This window comes from Stegostoma tigrinum, chromosome 49, assembly GCF_030684315.1.
Source record: "Stegostoma tigrinum isolate sSteTig4 chromosome 49, sSteTig4.hap1, whole genome shotgun sequence".
NCBI classification, from domain to species: domain Eukaryota; kingdom Metazoa; phylum Chordata; class Chondrichthyes; order Orectolobiformes; family Stegostomatidae; genus Stegostoma; species Stegostoma tigrinum.
The window spans coordinates 2,696,029-2,714,520 of record NC_081402.1 but is presented as its reverse complement, the minus strand read 5'-3'; the positions used below and the strand labels follow the sequence as shown (position 1 = coordinate 2,714,520).

At 52.3% G+C, this 18,492-nt stretch overlaps 1 protein-coding gene across 1 annotated transcript in view; it reads right to left on the bottom strand.

Annotated features, from left to right (window-relative positions):
* Positions 1-6,491: 6,491 nt before the first annotated feature.
* Positions 6,492-18,492, bottom strand: part of LOC125450013 (filamin-A) — a 109,385-nt gene continuing 97,384 nt past the window's right edge. Inside the window, 8 exon segments of the mRNA XM_059643190.1 lie at positions 6,492-7,589; positions 8,149-8,352; positions 9,945-10,163; positions 10,869-11,045; positions 11,800-11,932; positions 15,488-15,603; positions 16,186-16,323; positions 17,088-17,354. Of these exon segments, the coding sequence (XP_059499173.1) occupies positions 7,402-7,589; positions 8,149-8,352; positions 9,945-10,163; positions 10,869-11,045; positions 11,800-11,932; positions 15,488-15,603; positions 16,186-16,323; positions 17,088-17,354 (1,442 nt within the window). The 3' untranslated portion in view covers positions 6,492-7,401.

Here is an 18,492-nt window from a genome sequence, read left to right as displayed (position 1 = left end):
TGACTATCACTCTTTTCCTATCCCCCCTGCCCTTCTGTGCAAGAGGGACAGACTCATTTTGTAAGTGTAAAGGGTGCTTAACTTTACAGAAGCTAACAAGATGTATCTCAAGCTGCTTGGGCAGGTAGCAAAAGAAGATTCGGAGACTCCACCAGAAATATTTAATGCTTTGCTGGGCACTGGTGAAATGCTAGAATACTGGAGGATCACTCATGTAGTTTGTTTATTCAAGAAAGGCAACAGTGATAAACCGGGTAAATACAGACCATTTTGCCTGAGAACTGTGATAGAGAATTTATTGGAAAAAAAACTGTGAGGGACAGGATTGGAAAGGCAGGGATTGGTCAGGGATAGCCAGCATGGGTTTTTCAGCTGGAGATCCTGTATGACAGATTGAGTGTTTTTAGAGGAGTGTACTAAATATAATGATGAGGATAGCGCAGTTGATATTCCTGAAGGAGGCTCCCAACCTGAATCATCAACATTCCTGCATCTCTGATACTAGTTGACCTGCTGTGTTCCTCCAGCACGACACTGCGTTATTTATGTCAAATTAACACTCCCTTGAAAACTCATGAAAACGTTTTACTGAGAGCTTCTCCCATAGACCAGTCCCCTGAGACACCAGGAGATGGCAGCCGTGAGCGACATAAACAGAAACTCCCTCAGCACTAACCCCTCCGACAGTGTGGCGCTCCCTGAGCACTGACCCTCCGATAGTGCGGCACTCCCTCGGCACTGACCCTGTGACAGTGCCCACTCTCTCAGCACTGACCCTCCGATAGTGCGGCACTCCCTCGGCACTGACCCTGTGACAGTGCCCACTCTCTCAGCACTGACCCTCCGATAGTGCGGTGCTCCCTCGGCACTGACCCTGTGACAGTGCCCACTCTCTCAGCACTGACCCTCCGATAGTGCGGCACTCCCTCGGCACTGACCCTCCGACAGCGCGCGCTCCCTCAGCACTGACCCTCCGACAGTGCCCGCTCCCTCAGCATTGACCCTCCGACAGCATGGCACTCCCTCAGCATTGACCCTCTGACATGCAAAACTGTTGAGGAATGTTCAATGGGAACATTGCTGAGGCAGTTCTACTCTGTATCTTGCCCCGTGCTGCCCCTGTTCTGGAAGTGTTTGATGAAGGATAGTGTTGTGGAGCTTTTAGTCTGTATGTCGCCCTGTACCGTCTCTGTCCCAGGATGGAGGGACAGCATAGAGAAAGCATTACTCAGTATCTAATCCATCCCCTTTCTGGGAGTGTTTGTTGGGGACACTGTAGACATAGCTTTACTCTGTATCTCACTCTCTGCTGTCCCTGTTTCATGGGGACAGTGTTTTTTCTAACATTCTGTTCAGATGGGTAGAAGAGCTACGGTTTCATTTTGTAAGTGTAAAGGATGCTTGACTTTACAGAAGCTAACAAGATGTATCTCAAGCTGCTTGGGCAGGTAGCAAAAGAAGATTCAGAGACTCCACCAGAAATATTTAATGCTTAGTTGGGCACTGGTGAAATGCTAGAATACTGGAGTATCACTCATGTAGGTTATTCAAGAAAAGCAACAGTGATAAACCAGGTAAATACAGACCATTTTGTCTGAGATGTGTGATAGAGAATTTATTGGAAAAAAAAACTGAGGGACAGGATTGGAAAGGCAGGGATTGGTCAGGGATAGCCAGCATGGGTTTTTCAGCTGGAGATCCTGTATGACAGATTGAGTGTTTTTAGAGGAGTGTACTAAATATAATGATGAGGATAGTGCAGTTGATATGTCCACATGGATTTCAGTACAACCTTTGACAGGGTCCCATGTGGAAGCCTGACCCAAAACCGAAGAGCCCAAGGGATCCAAGGCAAGTTGGCAAAAAGCAGGCAGAGGGTGTTTCTATGATCGGAAGCTTGTGACCAGCAGTATACGGCAGGAATCGGTGCCTGGAGCGTTGCTGGTTATCATGTACATTAATGACCCTGGCTATGAATGTGGAAGGTATAGTTAGTAAGTTTGCAGATGACATAATGAATGGTTCTGTTGCTGATAGTGAGGTGGATGGCCTCAGGCCACAGTCTGATATTGATCAGTGGGTAAACTGAGCAATGTCAAGTGGGATTTAATTTCATTCAGTGCACTGCGCTGCATTTTGGGACATCTATTCACAGTAGGATTTACAGAATGAATGGTTTGTCCCTAGGGAGTACTGAGGAACAAAGGAACCTTGGTGTACAAGAACATCGATCCCTGAAGGTGTCAGCATGCAGGGAGATAGGGAAGAACACATTTGGGCTGCTTGCCTTCACTAGACATAGAATATAGGAGCTGTGACTGTTCTCCTTGGGCAGAAGCTTGAGAGAGAGATTCATTGAGTTGTTTGAAACCACATGGCAGTCAGGGTCAGAGCAAAGAGAGAGTGAGAGAGAAACTGCTCCCTGCTGGTGGAAGAATTGAGAGCCAGAGGGGACACAGGCTGAAGGTGATTGGCCTTTACAGGGAGAAACATTTTCACTCAGCAAGTGGTCGGAGCCTGGAAATTTGCTTACTGACAGCATAGAAGTGATTACTTCAATGCTAGCTTTTTGAGGAAGAGTTGGATCATTATCTGAAGAGAAGGTGAATGTTACAGGTGGAAGTGGGGAATCAGTGCCGTCAAGAATGTGGGCTGATCGTGGCAATTTGGTTCATCATTGCTATCATTGTGCTTCTGTCAATGTTGTCATGAACTGTGACTCGCACTACTCAGAAACACTGTTCCCTCCTGCTCTGCTGTGCTCTGACAGACACCATCAAGATCCCCAAAAGAGGAAAATATCTAGTGAGTCTGTGACGATCACAGCCGTCTCGCAATTCTCATCCCATTTCCCAGCACTTGGCATCATAAGTACACATCTAAATCCTCTTCACTGAGATAAGAGTTTCTGCCTCTCCCACCCTCATAGGCAGCGAGTTCCAGATTCCTGGGTGTGAAAGATTTTCCCTCACATCTCCTTTAAACCTCCTGACCCTTACCTTCAATCTATGTCCCCTGGTCAATGATGGCTCCATCAAGAGGAAATGTTCCTTCCTGTCTAACCTGTCTATGTGCCTCATAATTTTGTACATCTCAATCAAGTTCCCTCTAAGCCTCCTCCGCTCTAAGGAAAACAACCCCAGCTTGTTCAATTTCTCGAAATCACTAGCCTCAAGGCTACATCCTGGTAAATCTCCCTCTGCACCCTCTCCTAGTGCCATCACATCCCTCCTATAATGTGCTTTGAGGAACTGCACAATACTCCAGCTGTGCTCGAACCAATATTTTATACAGTTCCAGCATCACCTCTCTGTCCCTCGGCTAATAACGCCAAGTACCCCATGATTCCTCCTTAACCATTTTACCCACACGTTCTGATACTTTAAGGGACCAGGTGAGATGCACAGCAGAGATCTCGGATCCTCGTTGCTTCCCAGGGTAAGACACAAAGTATTGGGACAGGAAGAGGGCACAAGGGAGGGGGTGACAGACATAAGTGAAACTCGTGTGTTTCTGAGTCAGATCGCTTTGCAGATGTCTCCATCCGGCCAACAATCGCATGCCAACCTCAAGACAGCGAGTCTCCCTGGTGGTTCCTCGAGTCCCTGGCTTTGTCAGTAACGCCCACCTCCATCACGCACAGGATGTGGGTACCATCTCGCAGTCTGCCAGTTTTCATGTAGTGCCCACAATGTCCTGTTCCAGCAGCCACAGAGCCATTCGGCTGCACGCGATGTGGCTGTGACCGCGCGCTGTAAAAGCTGTCAGCCTTCAAGGGAGGTGGGACTCCCACCTTCACAAGAACTGCCCCCCAGGGAAGCGGGACCTTTGGCCCCTCTGCTCTGTAACATCCCTCTCTGCACCAGCCTCCACCCGCCCCTTCTTTCATCTCTCAACCCACTCTCCAAATCCTTCTCCCCTGTATTTATCCAGCTTTAGACCCCAACCCCAAACACATCAACAGGATGCCTTCAATCATTCCTTGTATAAGTTCACGACCCCCATTCTCCCCTCCCCTCCCCTCCTCCCTGTGGGATTGAGTCCCCCATTTTCCCCTCAAGAGCGAGTTGCCCCCTTCTCCTCATGAGATGAAATTTCCTCTGAATTTCCCGGTTGGGTTTATTCAGGACTGTCATTTCACTGACTCTTTTCTCAGTTCCCCAGTGACTCACCACAGAGAGAGAGAGACAGTCATGATTATTCTGTGAAATGTCACATCCATGAGATATCTCACTTGCATAATCAGCAAGACCACAGGTTGGAGAACACAGTCGGTCTGAACAGATGCTGCCGGAGCTGCTGAGTTTCTCCAGATCTTTCTGGTTTTGTTCCAAATGTCTCAAAAAGTTCCCATCCTGAAGACAGTCCCCAGAAAGTCACATAATCAAGGACTGCCGCTGTGCTGGGAGCGTTTGATTTGGGTTGGGGGGGGAGGGTACAGTGTAGAGGGAGCTTTACTCTGTATCTAACCCCATGTTATCCCTGTTCTGAGAATGTTTGATGGGGACAGTGTAGAGAAAGATTTACTCTGTATCTAACTCCATGCTGTCCCTGTCCTGGGAGTGTTTGACGGGTGTACTTTACTTTTAGTTTATAAGAGTAGAGGAAGCTTTACACTGTATCTTGTCCCATGCTGTTCTACGAGTGTTTGATGTGGCCAGTGTAGATAGAGCTTTACTGTATCTAACTTCATGCTGTAACTGGCACAGGCGACATCACAGGCAGTGCCTACTGCAGTCAAATAGGTGCCACATCAGGTTTGTGAACGCGCATTCACAAAGCAGGTCGCATCTGAGTGGGGCAAAGGAGCCCGCCAGCAATCACTGTCCGAGCTCTGCGCTGTGATTCTCAGTGCCAACTATGTCTAGGGGCTGGGGTTGGATACTCAGGGGTTATTTGGGAAAATGCTGGAAAAAGTACAAAGCATGAAGTTTGTAAGACGATGATAAAAGTAGTGGAGCATTTAGAACACGCAGCTGTACAGCACAGGAACGGGCCCTTCAGCCCATGCTGTTGTGCCAAACATGATACCAAATTAAACTAATCCCTTTTGCTTGTCCTTGGTTCCAATCCCTCCATTCCTTGCATATTTATGCGCTTATCTCAAAGCCCCTTAAATTCTCTTATCCTATCTGCCTTTACCACCATCCCTGGCAGTGTGTTCCAGACTCCTACCATTCTGTGTACAAAACCTTGCCCTTAATATTTCCTTTGAACTTTCCCACTCTAACCTTAAATGCATGCCCCTTTTTGATATTTCATCGCTGAGCAAAGGATTCTGACTGTCAACCCTATCTATACATCTCATAATATTATAAACTTCTGCCAAGTCTCCTCTCAACCTCTGCCACTTCAGAGAAAACAGCCAGAGTTTCTCTAGCTTCTCCTTATCGCTTATACCTGCTAATCCAGGCAGCATCCTGATAAACCTCTTCTACACCCTCTCTAAAGCCTCTACATCCTTCCTGTAATGTGATGACCAGAACTGAACACAGTACTCTAAGTATATCCTAACCAAAGTCTTATAAAGCTGCACCATGACATTCTGACTCTTGTACTCAGTTCACTTACCAATAAAGGCAAACATGCCATACGCCTTCTTTACCACTCTGTCCACTTGCCTGGCTACTTTCAGGGAGCTATGGACTTGAACCCCAAGGTCCTTCTGTACGTCAGTGCTGATCAGAGTCCTGCCATTAACTGGAAACCTTTCCTTAATGTTTGATCTCCCAAAGTGCAGCACCTCACATTTATCTGATTAAACTCCATCTGCCATTTCTCTGCTCATAATCGCAACTGATCTATATTCCACTGTATCCTTCGCCAACCTTTTACACTGTCCGCAACGTCAACGATCTGCAAACCTACTAACCCACCCATCTACATTTTCATCGAAGTCATTCATATATATCACATATTTGGTAGACAGTGTATCTGCGGTGAGGGAAGCAGCATCGACATACCTGAATTCAGAGGTGGAGGAAAGGACATTACAAATGTGACAAGCTTTAACTAGGTCAGTCGCTGGGGTTGAGGCAGAAATTATAAAAAGATCTGAACAGGCGGAAGATGAGATGAAATGGCAAAAGAGAGGGGAAACAAAACAAGGGAGTTGAGTATCACCAAAATGGAAGAGGCTGAGGAACAAAACAGATGCCCCGAAGAGGTACAAATGGCAGGGCAGTAAGGGAGCAGTGACAGAAAACAGGAGATTGCAATCTGATGTGGTGATGCCCAGCGCCTGGAGACCCTTTCGGGGTCAAGTCAACCTCCTTTGGAATGGTGGAAACAGACCAAGGATGGAGATATCAGTGTCAATGTCAGGAGGGTGGCAGGGATGGAGAGGGATGTATGCCCCCTCGTTTTGAATGTTAACCAATAAGACTGCTGCTTCCTCAATACCGAGCAGGTCACACAGATTGACCAATGCACTAGACCAATAGATTCCATGTTTAACACTCCCCCATAAAAGAAAACCATGGAAATGAGAGTTTATAGAATCAAAGTTTCTTTTTATTCATCATTTGCAATGCAAATACTGTCTTGTGCACAAGAGAGGGAGAAGAGGGATAAATGGAGGGAAGGAAGGAAGGAAAGGCACAGTTATGGTACATGTGCTCGCAAGTGAACTTGTCCTCAACAGCTAAGTGCACCCTCGGTTAACAGCACAGCGATTATCAATAGCCAGCTCTTAAACCACATCCCAAACCCTGCACAGAGTGCTGACACCTCATTTCTGGGAGATGGCAGGTGGGGAGCAACAGGGGGAGAGAGAGAGAGAGAGAAAAACACAAACAGAAAAAAACTAGGCAGAGTGAAAGACAAAAAACAAAGACAGAGAAACAGAAATAGATAGAACACGAGGGAAAAAAGAGAGTGAAAGAAAGAATTTGAGAGAGGAAAAGAAAGGATGATTAAGTGAATAAGAGACTGAGTGAGAATGGGAAGGGGGAGAGAGAGAGAGAGGAAGATGAGAGAAGTGTGGAGGTAGATGGATACTGAGAAAGTTTAGAGAATAGGTAAACTTGGTGAGAGGTAGCGTGGGGGGATGAAGAGAGAGATCACTTCAGAGTATGAATTAACTCTCCCCCAGCCCAGCCCCTCCCACTTCCTGCCCCCCTTACTCCTGAATCTGAGGGCATTTGGGTGACACAGGGTTAAAATCTGGGGGGCAGCGACAGAAACTCGTTAAAGCAGATCAGGTTCTAATCACTGAGTGGGCACGGGGCAGAAAATGAGTGTGAAAGCCTTTTCAAAAAAAACTTTTCTTTCTTGTGAAACTTTTACACCCCTCCCTCCACCTACCCCACCCCCCTCCCAGGGAGGGCGAAGCAAACTGACGCTTCCTTTGTTCGAGGGGGTTGGGGTAAGTGGGAGAGTGAAGGGGTATTTAGTGTGGGTTTACGGGACAGAAATCTGAAAGGGGCTTCCTGGGATGTGATGATCTCCCCATTTGACAACCAGAATGTAATTGCCCTTCTCTTTTAGAATGTAGGAGACGGTGTAGAGTTTGCTTCCGAGGTGTTTAACCAGAACTTCCTCACAAGGGACCTTTGGGCCTTGCACTCCAACCAGGAGCATGTTGGAACCTGGACAGAGGAAGAGAGAAAATCAAGCATGGTTGGTAAGCAGGGTGAACTTGGAGGGTATCCATATCAACTCTTGCCCAGTCAAGCAGCCCAAGCAGCATCCCTCATTCCCACGGCCCCCCTCCGCCACACAGGATGTTTCAAAGTTGTTCAATCTCTTCTCCTCGTCACCACTCACTGCATTAAAACCATATGACCAAGCCATTTGACCATGGAATCTGATTCACCAGTCAATGACGTTCCTCTCCTGCCTTTACCCCGTCACCCCTTAATTACCCCACTCACCCCCAACTTTACAGAAAATCCTGTGCTTTCAGTCAGTTCTGAAAAGGAGGGGGAGACAGGCAGATCTGCGGTGTGCACGTAGATTCTATCAAACCCTCAGTGACTGTGGCGGTCTCTGGTTGCGGTGAGCTGGAACTGTTCCCAAATTCAGATCAGGTATCAGAGTCCCTCCAGGAGGGCTGTGGGGGTGTAGGCGACTATCCCTTCACCCCACACTGACCACAATTCCCCATCACCACCCCCACCTCAGAAATACAAGGCCCTGGCGCCTCACCAGCTTTGCTGCAGTCCACTGTGAAGCAGTTCTTCTGGCCAACGTAGGCCTTGCTGAGGCCCAGGCCTTTGGCAACCACCTTGCTGCTGTCGGAGTCAGGCTTCGGCCCAGCACCCTGGGGGCTGATGGAAGCTGAACGGCAGGCACTGTCCACCAGCACCGAGCTGGTCTCATGGAGGCTATGGCTGCTTACCAAGTGCTGGCCTGCGGGGGCGGGGGTGTTGCGGGAGGAGAGGGGAGGAATGGAGAAGGGAGAAGAGGAAAGGGGGGAGGGAGGAGGAGATTAGGGGGCAAGGTGAAGTGGAGTGAAAACAAGAGGGAATGAGGACGCAAGGTGAGCAGGGAAGACCAGAGGGACAAAAAGGGAGAGAATAGGAAGGTAGAAGTTGACAGGGAGAGAGGGAGGAGAGGAAACAGTTTTAAAAATATTATTGAAGGGCAACTTGCCCTAAGCCATCTTCAGACACAAGTGGAGACTTCAATAGTCGAATGAGAAATGTAGTGAGCGCTCAGGAATGTTAATGGGGGACCCCATGGGGAACTCAGGAGCTCAAGCCACTCCACTCTCACTCCCACTCCATCCCCCCACCAATACCCCCACCACCATTACCACCAAAACCGTCTGACAGTATCCACTGCTGTCAGGCCCCAGCCCAGAGACTGCCACTGACTTCAGTGCATTACCCTTCTGCACAATAGTCCCCTCCCTGTGTCCACCACTATCTCCTGCAGTCCCCTACATCTCCTCCCTATCTCTGACACCTCCGCCAGCCCCCTACACCCTCTCACTATCTTCAGCCCCGTACACCCCCTCCCTATCACCGTCACCTCCTCCAGCCCCTGTGACCTTCGAAGATCTCTACTGGCAATGGGAGCTGCAGAGCTGAGGCCTAAGCTCCCAATGTATGTTCCACGTCTCCCCTCCCCTGCATGCCAACCCCGCACCCCCACCTCCACCTACCCGTCCCCCTGCATGCCAACCTCACACCCCCACCTCCACCTACCCGTCCCCCTGCATGCCAACCTCACACCCCCACATCCACCTACCCGTCCCCCTGCATGCCAACCCCGCACCCACACCCCCACCTGCCCGCCCCCGTATGCCATCCCTGCAACCCCACCTCCACCTGTCCGTCCCACTGTATGCCAACACCACCCCCACTTACCCGCCCCCTCCGTATGCCAACCCCACCCCCACCTACCCGCGCCCCCCCATATGCCAACCCCACCCCCACCTCCACCTACCCCTCCCCCTGTATGTCAACCCCGCATCCCCACCTCCACCTACCCCTCTGGCTGTATGTCAACCCCACACCCTCACCTCCACCTACCCCTCTGGCTGTATGTCAACCCCGCTACCCACCTCCACCTACGCCTCCCCCTGTATGCCAACCCCACCCGCATCCTCACCTACCCCTCCCCGTGTATGCCAACACTGCACCCCCACCTCCACCTGCCCGTCCCCCCCCGCATGCCAACCCTGCACTGCCACCTCCACCTACCCCTCCGGCTGTATGCCAACCTTGGCGCAGTTACGGTTGATTACGACACGGGAACGGTTGGTTACAATATGGTTACAGTGCAGTTACGACGCGGTTATGGTGCGGTTACAGTTGGTTACGGCACAGTTATGGTGTGATTGCAACAGTTACGATGCAATTACGATGCAATTATGACGCGGTTACGGTGCGGTTACAACACAGTTACGGTACAGTTGAAGTTGTTTACGATGTGGTTACGGTGCAGTAACAGTTGGTTACGATGCAGTTATGGCCCTTTTCCAGCGCGGTTCTTACCAGTGACTTTGACTTTGAAGGGACTGCCAACAATGTGGTAGGGGCCTCCATATTTGATGGAGATCAGGTAATTTCCAGGAGCCATGGGGGTGTAGGTCACTTTGTAACCCTCAGGGCACTCGACACAGTTCATCGTAACCTTGGACGGTCCATCAATGGTGACGCTCAGGGCCCCAGGTCCAGCATTCTGAGTGTTCACAATAAACTCTGCAGGAACTCCTGAGGGTCAGAGCATAGGATCAAGGGTAAGGGGAAAGGGGTTACATATTTTCATTAAAAAAAACCACAAAAAACATACATCCCAGCAGATAGGGAGAGACAGGAGTGAGAGAGGAAGTGGGGGTCGGAGAGAGATGCAGGGGAAAGGAGTAAGAAAGAGAGAGAGAGAAGGTGGGGAAGGAGCAAATGAGTGAGACAGAGGAAAGAAGCAAGGGGGTAAAGGAATGAGAGAGGGGGAAGGAGTGGGAGGGAAGAGGAAAGAGCGAGGGGTAGGAACCGGGAGGGGAAGAAGTGAGGTGGGGAAAAAGGAGGGAGGGCACGAGGAGAGGAGGAGGGAGGGACAGAGGAGACAAGGAAGAAGGAGGGAGACTGAGAGAGGGGGTGAAGGAGCAAAGTGAGGAAGGAGTGAGAGAGAGGGAAGGAGCGGTGCGGAGTGTGTAATGAAAAGGGGGAAGGAATGAGAGGGGTAGAACAAGGGGAGTGATGGACTGGGATGGAAGGAACGAGGCGGGGGTGTGAAAGAATGAGAGAGGGGGAAGAAACAAGGTCGGGGGAGAAAACTTGAGAGAGGCAGTACAGTGAGATAAGGGGATGACGGTGAAAAGAGAGAGGGTTGAGTGAGAGAGAGAGATAAAGCAGGGAGAAGGGAGTACAGTGGGGCTTGCCAAGGTGCAGATAATGAAACATTAGCTGATAGTATCTCACCAGTGAGTCCTCCCTCAAGACCAGCACCAGACGCAGAGACCATCCCTGGGTCACCAGCTTGCCCTGGCTCTCCAACCCGGATCTTGAAGGGGCTTCCAGGAATGTGAGAGCCATTAAACTTCACATCGATCAGATAGATCCCGTTCTCCCTCGGGATAAAGCGAACAGCGTATTTATCTGGAACAGAATCAAAGAGAGCTTACCAAAAATCAGATGTGAACAGAAACAGGCAGAATAATGGAGATTGAGGGACAGCTGTATCTAACTAAATGCTGTCCCCGTCCTGGGAGTGTTTGATAGGGGACAGTGTAGAGAAGGCTTTACTCTGTACCTAGCCATGTGCTGAACCTGTCCTGGCATTGTTTGATTGGGGGTGGGGGGTGTGTGGCAAACAGTGTAGAAAGAGCTTTACTCTGTATCTAACCCTGTGCTCTCCCTGTCCTGGGTGTGTTTGATGGGGGGGGGGGGGGTGGTGGGGGACAATGTAGAGAGAGCTTTACTCTGTATGTAACCCTGTGCTGTCCCTGTCCCTGGGAGTGTTTGATGTGGGTCAGTGTAGAGAGAGCTTTACTCTGTATCTAACCCTGTGCTCTCCCTGTCCTGGGTGTGTTTGATGGGGGGGGACAATGTAGAGAGAGCTTTACTCTGTATCTAACCCATGCTCTCCCTGTCCTGGGTGTGTGTGATGGTGGTGGTGGGGGGGGGGGGGGGGGGGGAGAACAATGTAGAGAGAGCTTTACTCTGTATGTAACCCTGTGCTGTCCCTGTCCCTGGGAGTGTTTGATGGGGCGTCAATGTAGAGAGAGCTTTACTCTGTATGTAACCCTGTGCTGTCCCTGTCCGAGGAGTGTTTGATGGGGAGCGGGGATCGGGGAACAGTGTAGAGGAAGCTTTACTCTGCGTGCAGCCCCACGGCTCTCAGTTGAAATACCTTCATCAATCTCAGAGACACAGCATTCTTCGAGGGCTCCTGATGGACTGTGCACCTTGGCATCAATCACTCCCTTCGCACCGTTTAAGCTGACTGCAAAGGATGCTGGATGATTCACCTTTAGCCCTGACTCCTGGAATCACAACACAGCAATGTAGAGAACAACAGTACCTTACCCCCTTCCAGGCCAGAAGACCAGCCCTGAGGCCTGCGGCCTAGACCTCCCTCAGCGCCACTCCACAGGCACAGCACCATGGAGAGAGAGACTGGGAGAAACTGGGATCATTCTGCTCACAAAGATGATTAAAGGGGAGATTGAATTGATGCGTACAGAATAACATGGCTGTCTCACTAGATGTGGGCTTCACCTTTTGCTCAGAAGGACATAATCCTTCTCTGGCACATCCACAAAATGGAAGGCCAATCCATCAATCGACCAGGTTCTCTCCCATCTGGGCCCAACAATGATCACCTGTTACTAATTGCCCCTCGAAGATAGGGGTGAGTTGCAGTCCCCTTGTGTGGTGCACAGAGGCATTGAAGGAACAGCCAATATCATTCCAAGTCAGGATGGTGTGTGGTGGGCTTGGAGGGGACATTGCAGGGGATGATATCTGCTGCCCCTTGCGCTTACAATGGGTAGAGGGTGTGTCGGATTTGGAAGGTGCTGTCAGAGGAGCCTCAGCGAGCTGCTACAGTGCGTCTTGTCGACATTAGGCGTTGCTGCTACTGTGTGTCGTTGATGGAGGGGGGGGAGCGTTGAAGCTGGGGGTTAGTATGTCAATCGAGCAGGGACGGTTGGGGGGACGGTTTGGGGATGGCGGAACTTTGTCCTGGAAAGTGTCAAGTGTTGTTGGAGCTGCCCCTGCCCAGGCAGGTGGGGAATATTCCATCACCCTCCTGACTTGTTCCTTGTCGATGGTGGAACAGGTTTTGGTGGGGGTGGTACTGGGTTCGGGGGGTTACGGTGCAGTTAGGAGGAGAGTTACTCACTGCAGGATTCGCAGCCTCTGGCCTGCTGTGTAGCTGCAGTATTGATACGGGGGCTGGGTCCCAGTTGAGTTCCTGGTCAACGGTAACCCCTGGGATGTTGTTGGGATAAAGGAGGTGACAGAGATAAGGAGAGGTGTAGGGGGCTGGAGGAGGTGACAGAGATAGGGAGGGGGTATAGGGGCTGGAGGAGGTGACAGAGATAGGGAGGGGGTGTAGGGGGCTGGAGGAGGTGACAGAGATAGGGAGGGGGTGTAGGGGGCTGGAGGAGGTGACAGAGATAGGGAGGGGGTATAGGGGCTGGAGGAGGTGACAGAGATAGGGAGGGGGTATAGGGGGCTGGAGGAGGTGACAGAGATAGGGAGGGGGTGTAGGGGGCTGGAGGAGGTGACAGAGATAGGGAGGGGGTATAGGGGCTGGAGGAGGTGACAGAGATAGGGAGGGGGTATAGGGGGCTGGAGGAGGTGACAGAGATAGGGAGGGGGTATAGGGGGCTGGAGGGGGTGACAGATAGGGAGGGGGTATGGGGGGGCTGGAGGAGGTGACAGAGATAGGGAGGGGGTATAGGGGGCTGGAGGAGGTGACAGAGATAGGGAGGGGGTATAGGGGGCTGGAGGGGGTGACAGAGATAGGGAGGGGGTATAGGGGGGGCTGGAGGAAGTGACAGAGATAGGGAGGGGGTGTAGGGGCTGGAGGAGGTGACAGAGATAGGGAGGGGGTGTAGGGGCTGGAGGAGGTGACAGAGATAGGGAGGGGGTGTAGGGGCTGGAGGAGGTGACAGAGATAGGGAGGGGGTATAGGGGGCTGGAGGAGGTGACAGAGATAGGGAGGGGGTATAGGGGGCTGGAGGAGGTGACAGAGATAGGGAGGGGGTATAGGGGGCTGAAGGAGGTGACAGATATAGGGAGGGGGTGTAGGGGCTGGAGGGGGTGACAGAGGTAGGGAGAGGGTGTAGGGGCTGGAGGGGGAGAGAGAGGTAGGGAGGGAGGTATGGGGGCTGGAAGAGGTGATGGAGATAGGAAGGGGCTGTAGGGGGCTGGAGGAGGTGACGGAGACAGGGAGGGGGGTCTAGGGGCTGGAGGAGGTGACAGAGTGAGAGATAGAGAGGAGGTGACAGAGATAGGGAGGAGGTGTAGGGGCTGGAGAAGGTGACAAGGATAGGGAGGGGGTGTGAGGGCTGGAGGAGGTGACAGAGATTAGGGAGGAGGTATGGGGATGGGAGGAGATGTAGGAGCAGGATGAGGGAACAATCTACAGATGGGTGACAGGTTTCTGTTATAGGGGAGCCCTACCACACCATGTAAATTGACGAGTTTGAACTGGTACCAAGCAGTTTCAGGACAAGCCTGTCTCTGGCCTGTTTTCGCCCATTTCCCTGGATTTGGTCTCCCTTCTCTCTGCTCCCCCCCACCAACCTCGGTCAACGGTAAACAAGGAGCATTTCATCAACACAGGAAACAGCAAACAACCAACGGATAGCAGACTGCAAAGGCTGAATGGCCACAGTCTGGGCAACCTACCTGATGAGGTGGGTCGAGAGGTAAAGAGGGAGGCTACCGGTCAGGCCATGCATCTTGGATGTAGAAGATACCTCCTCCCATGCCACACTCAACACTCACCCCCCCCCCGACAAAAACACCAGCTTGAGCTCAGATTGGCACCACACAAATATACACGGCTGCATTTATATACCTTCCTCTTTACCTTCGACCTGTCAGGGGTCGGGTGGTGGGTTTGGGGTTGAGCGGGGATGGATTAGGGGTTAGAGGGAGGGGAGGGGAGGAGGGTTTAGTGTACACATGGTCCCAGTCCCTGTTAGGGGCCTTTAACAAAGACGCGAGAGAAACACACCAGCAAACCTGAACAGACCAGCAGCTTCCCCTCGGTCCACCCATTGCCTCCCGTGGGTTCCCCAATAACACCTCCCTCCCACAAGGGTTTCTCCAATTCTCTCCTGAGGGCCCCCCCACCTGTTGCCCCTCCAGGGGTCCATCAATTGCCTCCTGTGGATTTCTCCAGCTTCTTGCCAACCCAAACCATGCCTTTCCTCTCCACTCAGAAGCAGATTGGCTGTTCAACTGTTGAGGCTGGGAGTAGAGTGGGGAGGCTTTCACATTTATGGGGGCAGGTGGTGATATCACTGGACTGTTAATTCTGAGACCCAGGTTTGAATCTCACTATGGCAGACGGTGGAATTTGGATTCAGTGAAAATCTGGAATTAAGGGTCTGACAATGACCATGAATCGATTATCAGGGGAAAAACCCACCTGGTTCACTAATACCCTTTCGGGAGGGAAACTGCCATCCTTACCTGTTCTGGCTGACATGTGGCTCCAGGCCCACAGAAAAATCAGTGACTCTTAACTGCCCTCTGGATTAGGCGTGGGCAATAAATGCTGACTCGGCCAGAGATGCCAACATCCCACAAATGGTGACCAAATTCCCAATGAGTGTCAGTGATGAAGCTTCCACAATGCCTCTAAAGTGGGAGACACCCCCCCCCGACCCCCACTTCTCCCAGGGGAAGAGGGAGGGGGTAAACTGTCCCTGATGAACACTGTCCTCCACACTGACACACAGGTAACCCCATCCTCCTGCCCCAGGCACAGGTGACGTGTTTCCACCCCCCACCCCCCACAGAGGGAGTGACCAGACCGAGGGGTAAGCAAAGTGAGGTGATTTCTCCCAGCGCCTCACCTGAAGGCTCGTAACAGTGAGACGGCGGCTGTCATCAGAGGGAGAGGCGACAGGGACAATAAATGGACTGTCTGGGATGTGTTCCTCATTAAACTTGATCGACACTTCGTAGTCACCTGCGTGAGGGAGGGAAGAGAGGGAGAGTTGGGGAGGAGAAGGGGGGGCAAGTTGGAGCAGGGAAGAACAGAGGAAAAGAGAGGTATCAGGATGGAGGGGAATATGACAGAGATAATCCTGCACCCTCACCCTCCCCGCTCTAACCCTCGACCACCTCACCTGACCCACTTGAGGACATCCCTCCCTCTCTCCCCAACTCCCTCCCAACCCTGCCCCCAATCACATCCCCCAAACATCCGTACCCCATCTCCTCCCAATTCAACGTCCCACACACCCTTCCACAATGTTCCCCACATTTACCCTCCCTCAATCCCCCAAATGCCCCCCATTCCCCCCTCCAATGCCCCCATATTCCCCCTCCCTCTGCCCCATTACCCCTCTCCAATGCCCCCATGTTGCCCATCCCTCTGCCCCATTACCCCTCTCCAATGCCCCCATGTTGCCCAATCCTCTGCCCCATTCCCCCTCTCCAATGTCCCCACATTCCCCATCCCTCTGCTCCAATGCCCCCACATTGCTCCTCCCTTTCCTGAGACCACCCCTCCCCCCCAGCCCAAATGCCTCCCTTCCCTGGCCCTTACCGGGCTCCTGGACGATGTAGGACACTCCACACGAGCCATCCTTGCGATCTTCAAAGGCAATCTCTGCTTTGCTGGGACCCTCTACAGCAATCGACAGACCCCCAGCACCAGCCTCACGGGTCCAGATACTGAACTCAGCTGGGATGGGGTGGTATTGCGGAAAGAAGAGGGAGAGGGAGGAGGGAGTAGGGGGTACGGAGTTGTGGGGAGGGGGTCAGGAGAACAAGAAACAAAATCAGTGAAATGGACCCAGTCGGAGTGTCTGGGAGAAAGTGCATGTGGTGAGTGAGGGAATCACATTCTGACTGAGCCCAGCCTGCCTGGAGAGACCCAGTGCAGACCCATGTGCTTAAACCCCACCCCGACACGGACCCTCTCCAAGCACCACCACTCAGAGTCCGCTCAAGCTTCCGGCCTGCTCTCACTCCACAAGAGATAATGTCAATAGTGTCTGGGTCACTTTCAGGCCGACCCCACCATCCTTGCCCCCTCCTCCCTCACTTCCCGGCCCCATCCCCTCGAAAGTCGGTGGGCATGAGCCCCAGGACCCAATCCTTCACCCTCTATGATCTGAAGTGATTGACAGCTAATGGCCAGGCTTCCTCCAGCTCATAAAGTGAAAACTGGCCAGGCAGTGGAATAGTAAATAGGAGCTGCTGTAGGCCATTTGACCCTTCAAGCCTGTTCTGTCATTCAGTAGGATCACAGCTGGTCAACGAACTCTGTTCCTCTGTTTTCTTCCCTGCACCCTGAGATCCCTTTAGCTCCAAGAGCTATATCCAACTTGTTGTCAAAAAATTCTGGTTAGGCCTCTCCCCTGCCACCTGGTCTCAGCCCAAAATGGCTGATATCCCGTCACAATGTCAACATCAACCTGCTAGGGAGAGTACTGCGTGCCCTACCTGGCTCTCCAGCCTCAGCCCTCTCTAGGCCGGGACCCCCGGCCCTCACTTTGTGGGCGCCACCTTCACCAAGGGGTCCAACCGTGAACTGGAAGGGGCTCCCAGACACGTGCTGCTCCCGGTACTTGACGCTGACCGTATGGACGCCCATCTCCGTTGGCACAAAACGGATGCTGTAGGTGTTGTTCTCGCCTTCCATGATCTCAGCATCGTGCACAGTCCCACTGGGACTTGTCACCTGCGCCTTCATGTCACCCACGTTGATTTCTGTAGAGATCGGAACGAAGGATGTCAGGGAGAGATAAGGGGAAGTGTTTGATTAGTGTCCAAAGCCACACTGACTCTCTGATAAAGAACTTACCTGGACCCAGGCCTAATCCACCCTCTGAGCCAAGGGCAAACATGGAGAAGGAGGGCCCTGACATGAGGCTGAGGGAGTAACGGTTGTGGGGAGGGGAACAGAATTGGCAAAAACAGCTCTACATTTAGATAGCAACACTGCTGGGCCATTGACCCAAAGGGGCTTCACGAGAACTTCATCAGATTGGACCCTCAGCAAGGCTTCAGGGAGCCAACCCGAGGTGAGGAGAGAAGTGGAGGGAAAAAGACTGCGTGGAGGTGAGAGAATGAAGGGGAGAGAGAGAGAGAGAGAGAGAGAGAGAAAGAAAGGAAGGAAGGCACAGAGAGGGACTCAAGAAGATGGAAAAACATGGAAACAAAGAAAGACATGGAGGGGTCCAGGGAGGGAATTCCGGAGCTCAGGGCCCACAATCCAGCCACCAATGTCAGAGTGATGAGAAACAGGGAGAAGCCAAGTATCTGAAGAGCACACAGAACTCAGAGGGTCATGGGAGGGAGGGGTGTAGCGGCCAGAGGAGCTGACAGATTCAGGAAGTGGGGTAGGGGTTGGGGGAGGTGACAGATTCCGGAAGTGGGGTAGGGGCTGGGGGAGGTGACAGATTCCGGAAGTGGGGTAGGGGCTGGGGGAGGTGACAGATTCCGGAAGTGGTGTAGGGGCTGGGGGAGGTGACAGATTCCGGAAGTGGGGTAGGGGCTGGGGGAGGTGACAGATTCCGGAAGTGGGGTAGGGGCTGGGGGAGGTGACAGATTCAGGAAGTGGGGTAGGGGTTGGGGGAGGTGACAGATTCAGGAAGTGGGGTAGGGGTTGGGGGAGGTGACAGACAGGAAGTGGGGTAGGGGCTGGGGGAGGTGACAGATTCCGGAAGTGGGGTAGGGGCTGGGGGAGGTGACAGATTCCGGAAGTGGGGTAGGGGCTGGGGGAGGTGACAGATTCCGGAAGTGGGGTAGGGGCTGGGGGAGGTGACAGATTCCGGAAGTGGGGTAGGGGTTGGGGGAGGTGACAGATTCCGGAAGTGGGGTAGGGGCTGGGGGAGGTGACAGATTC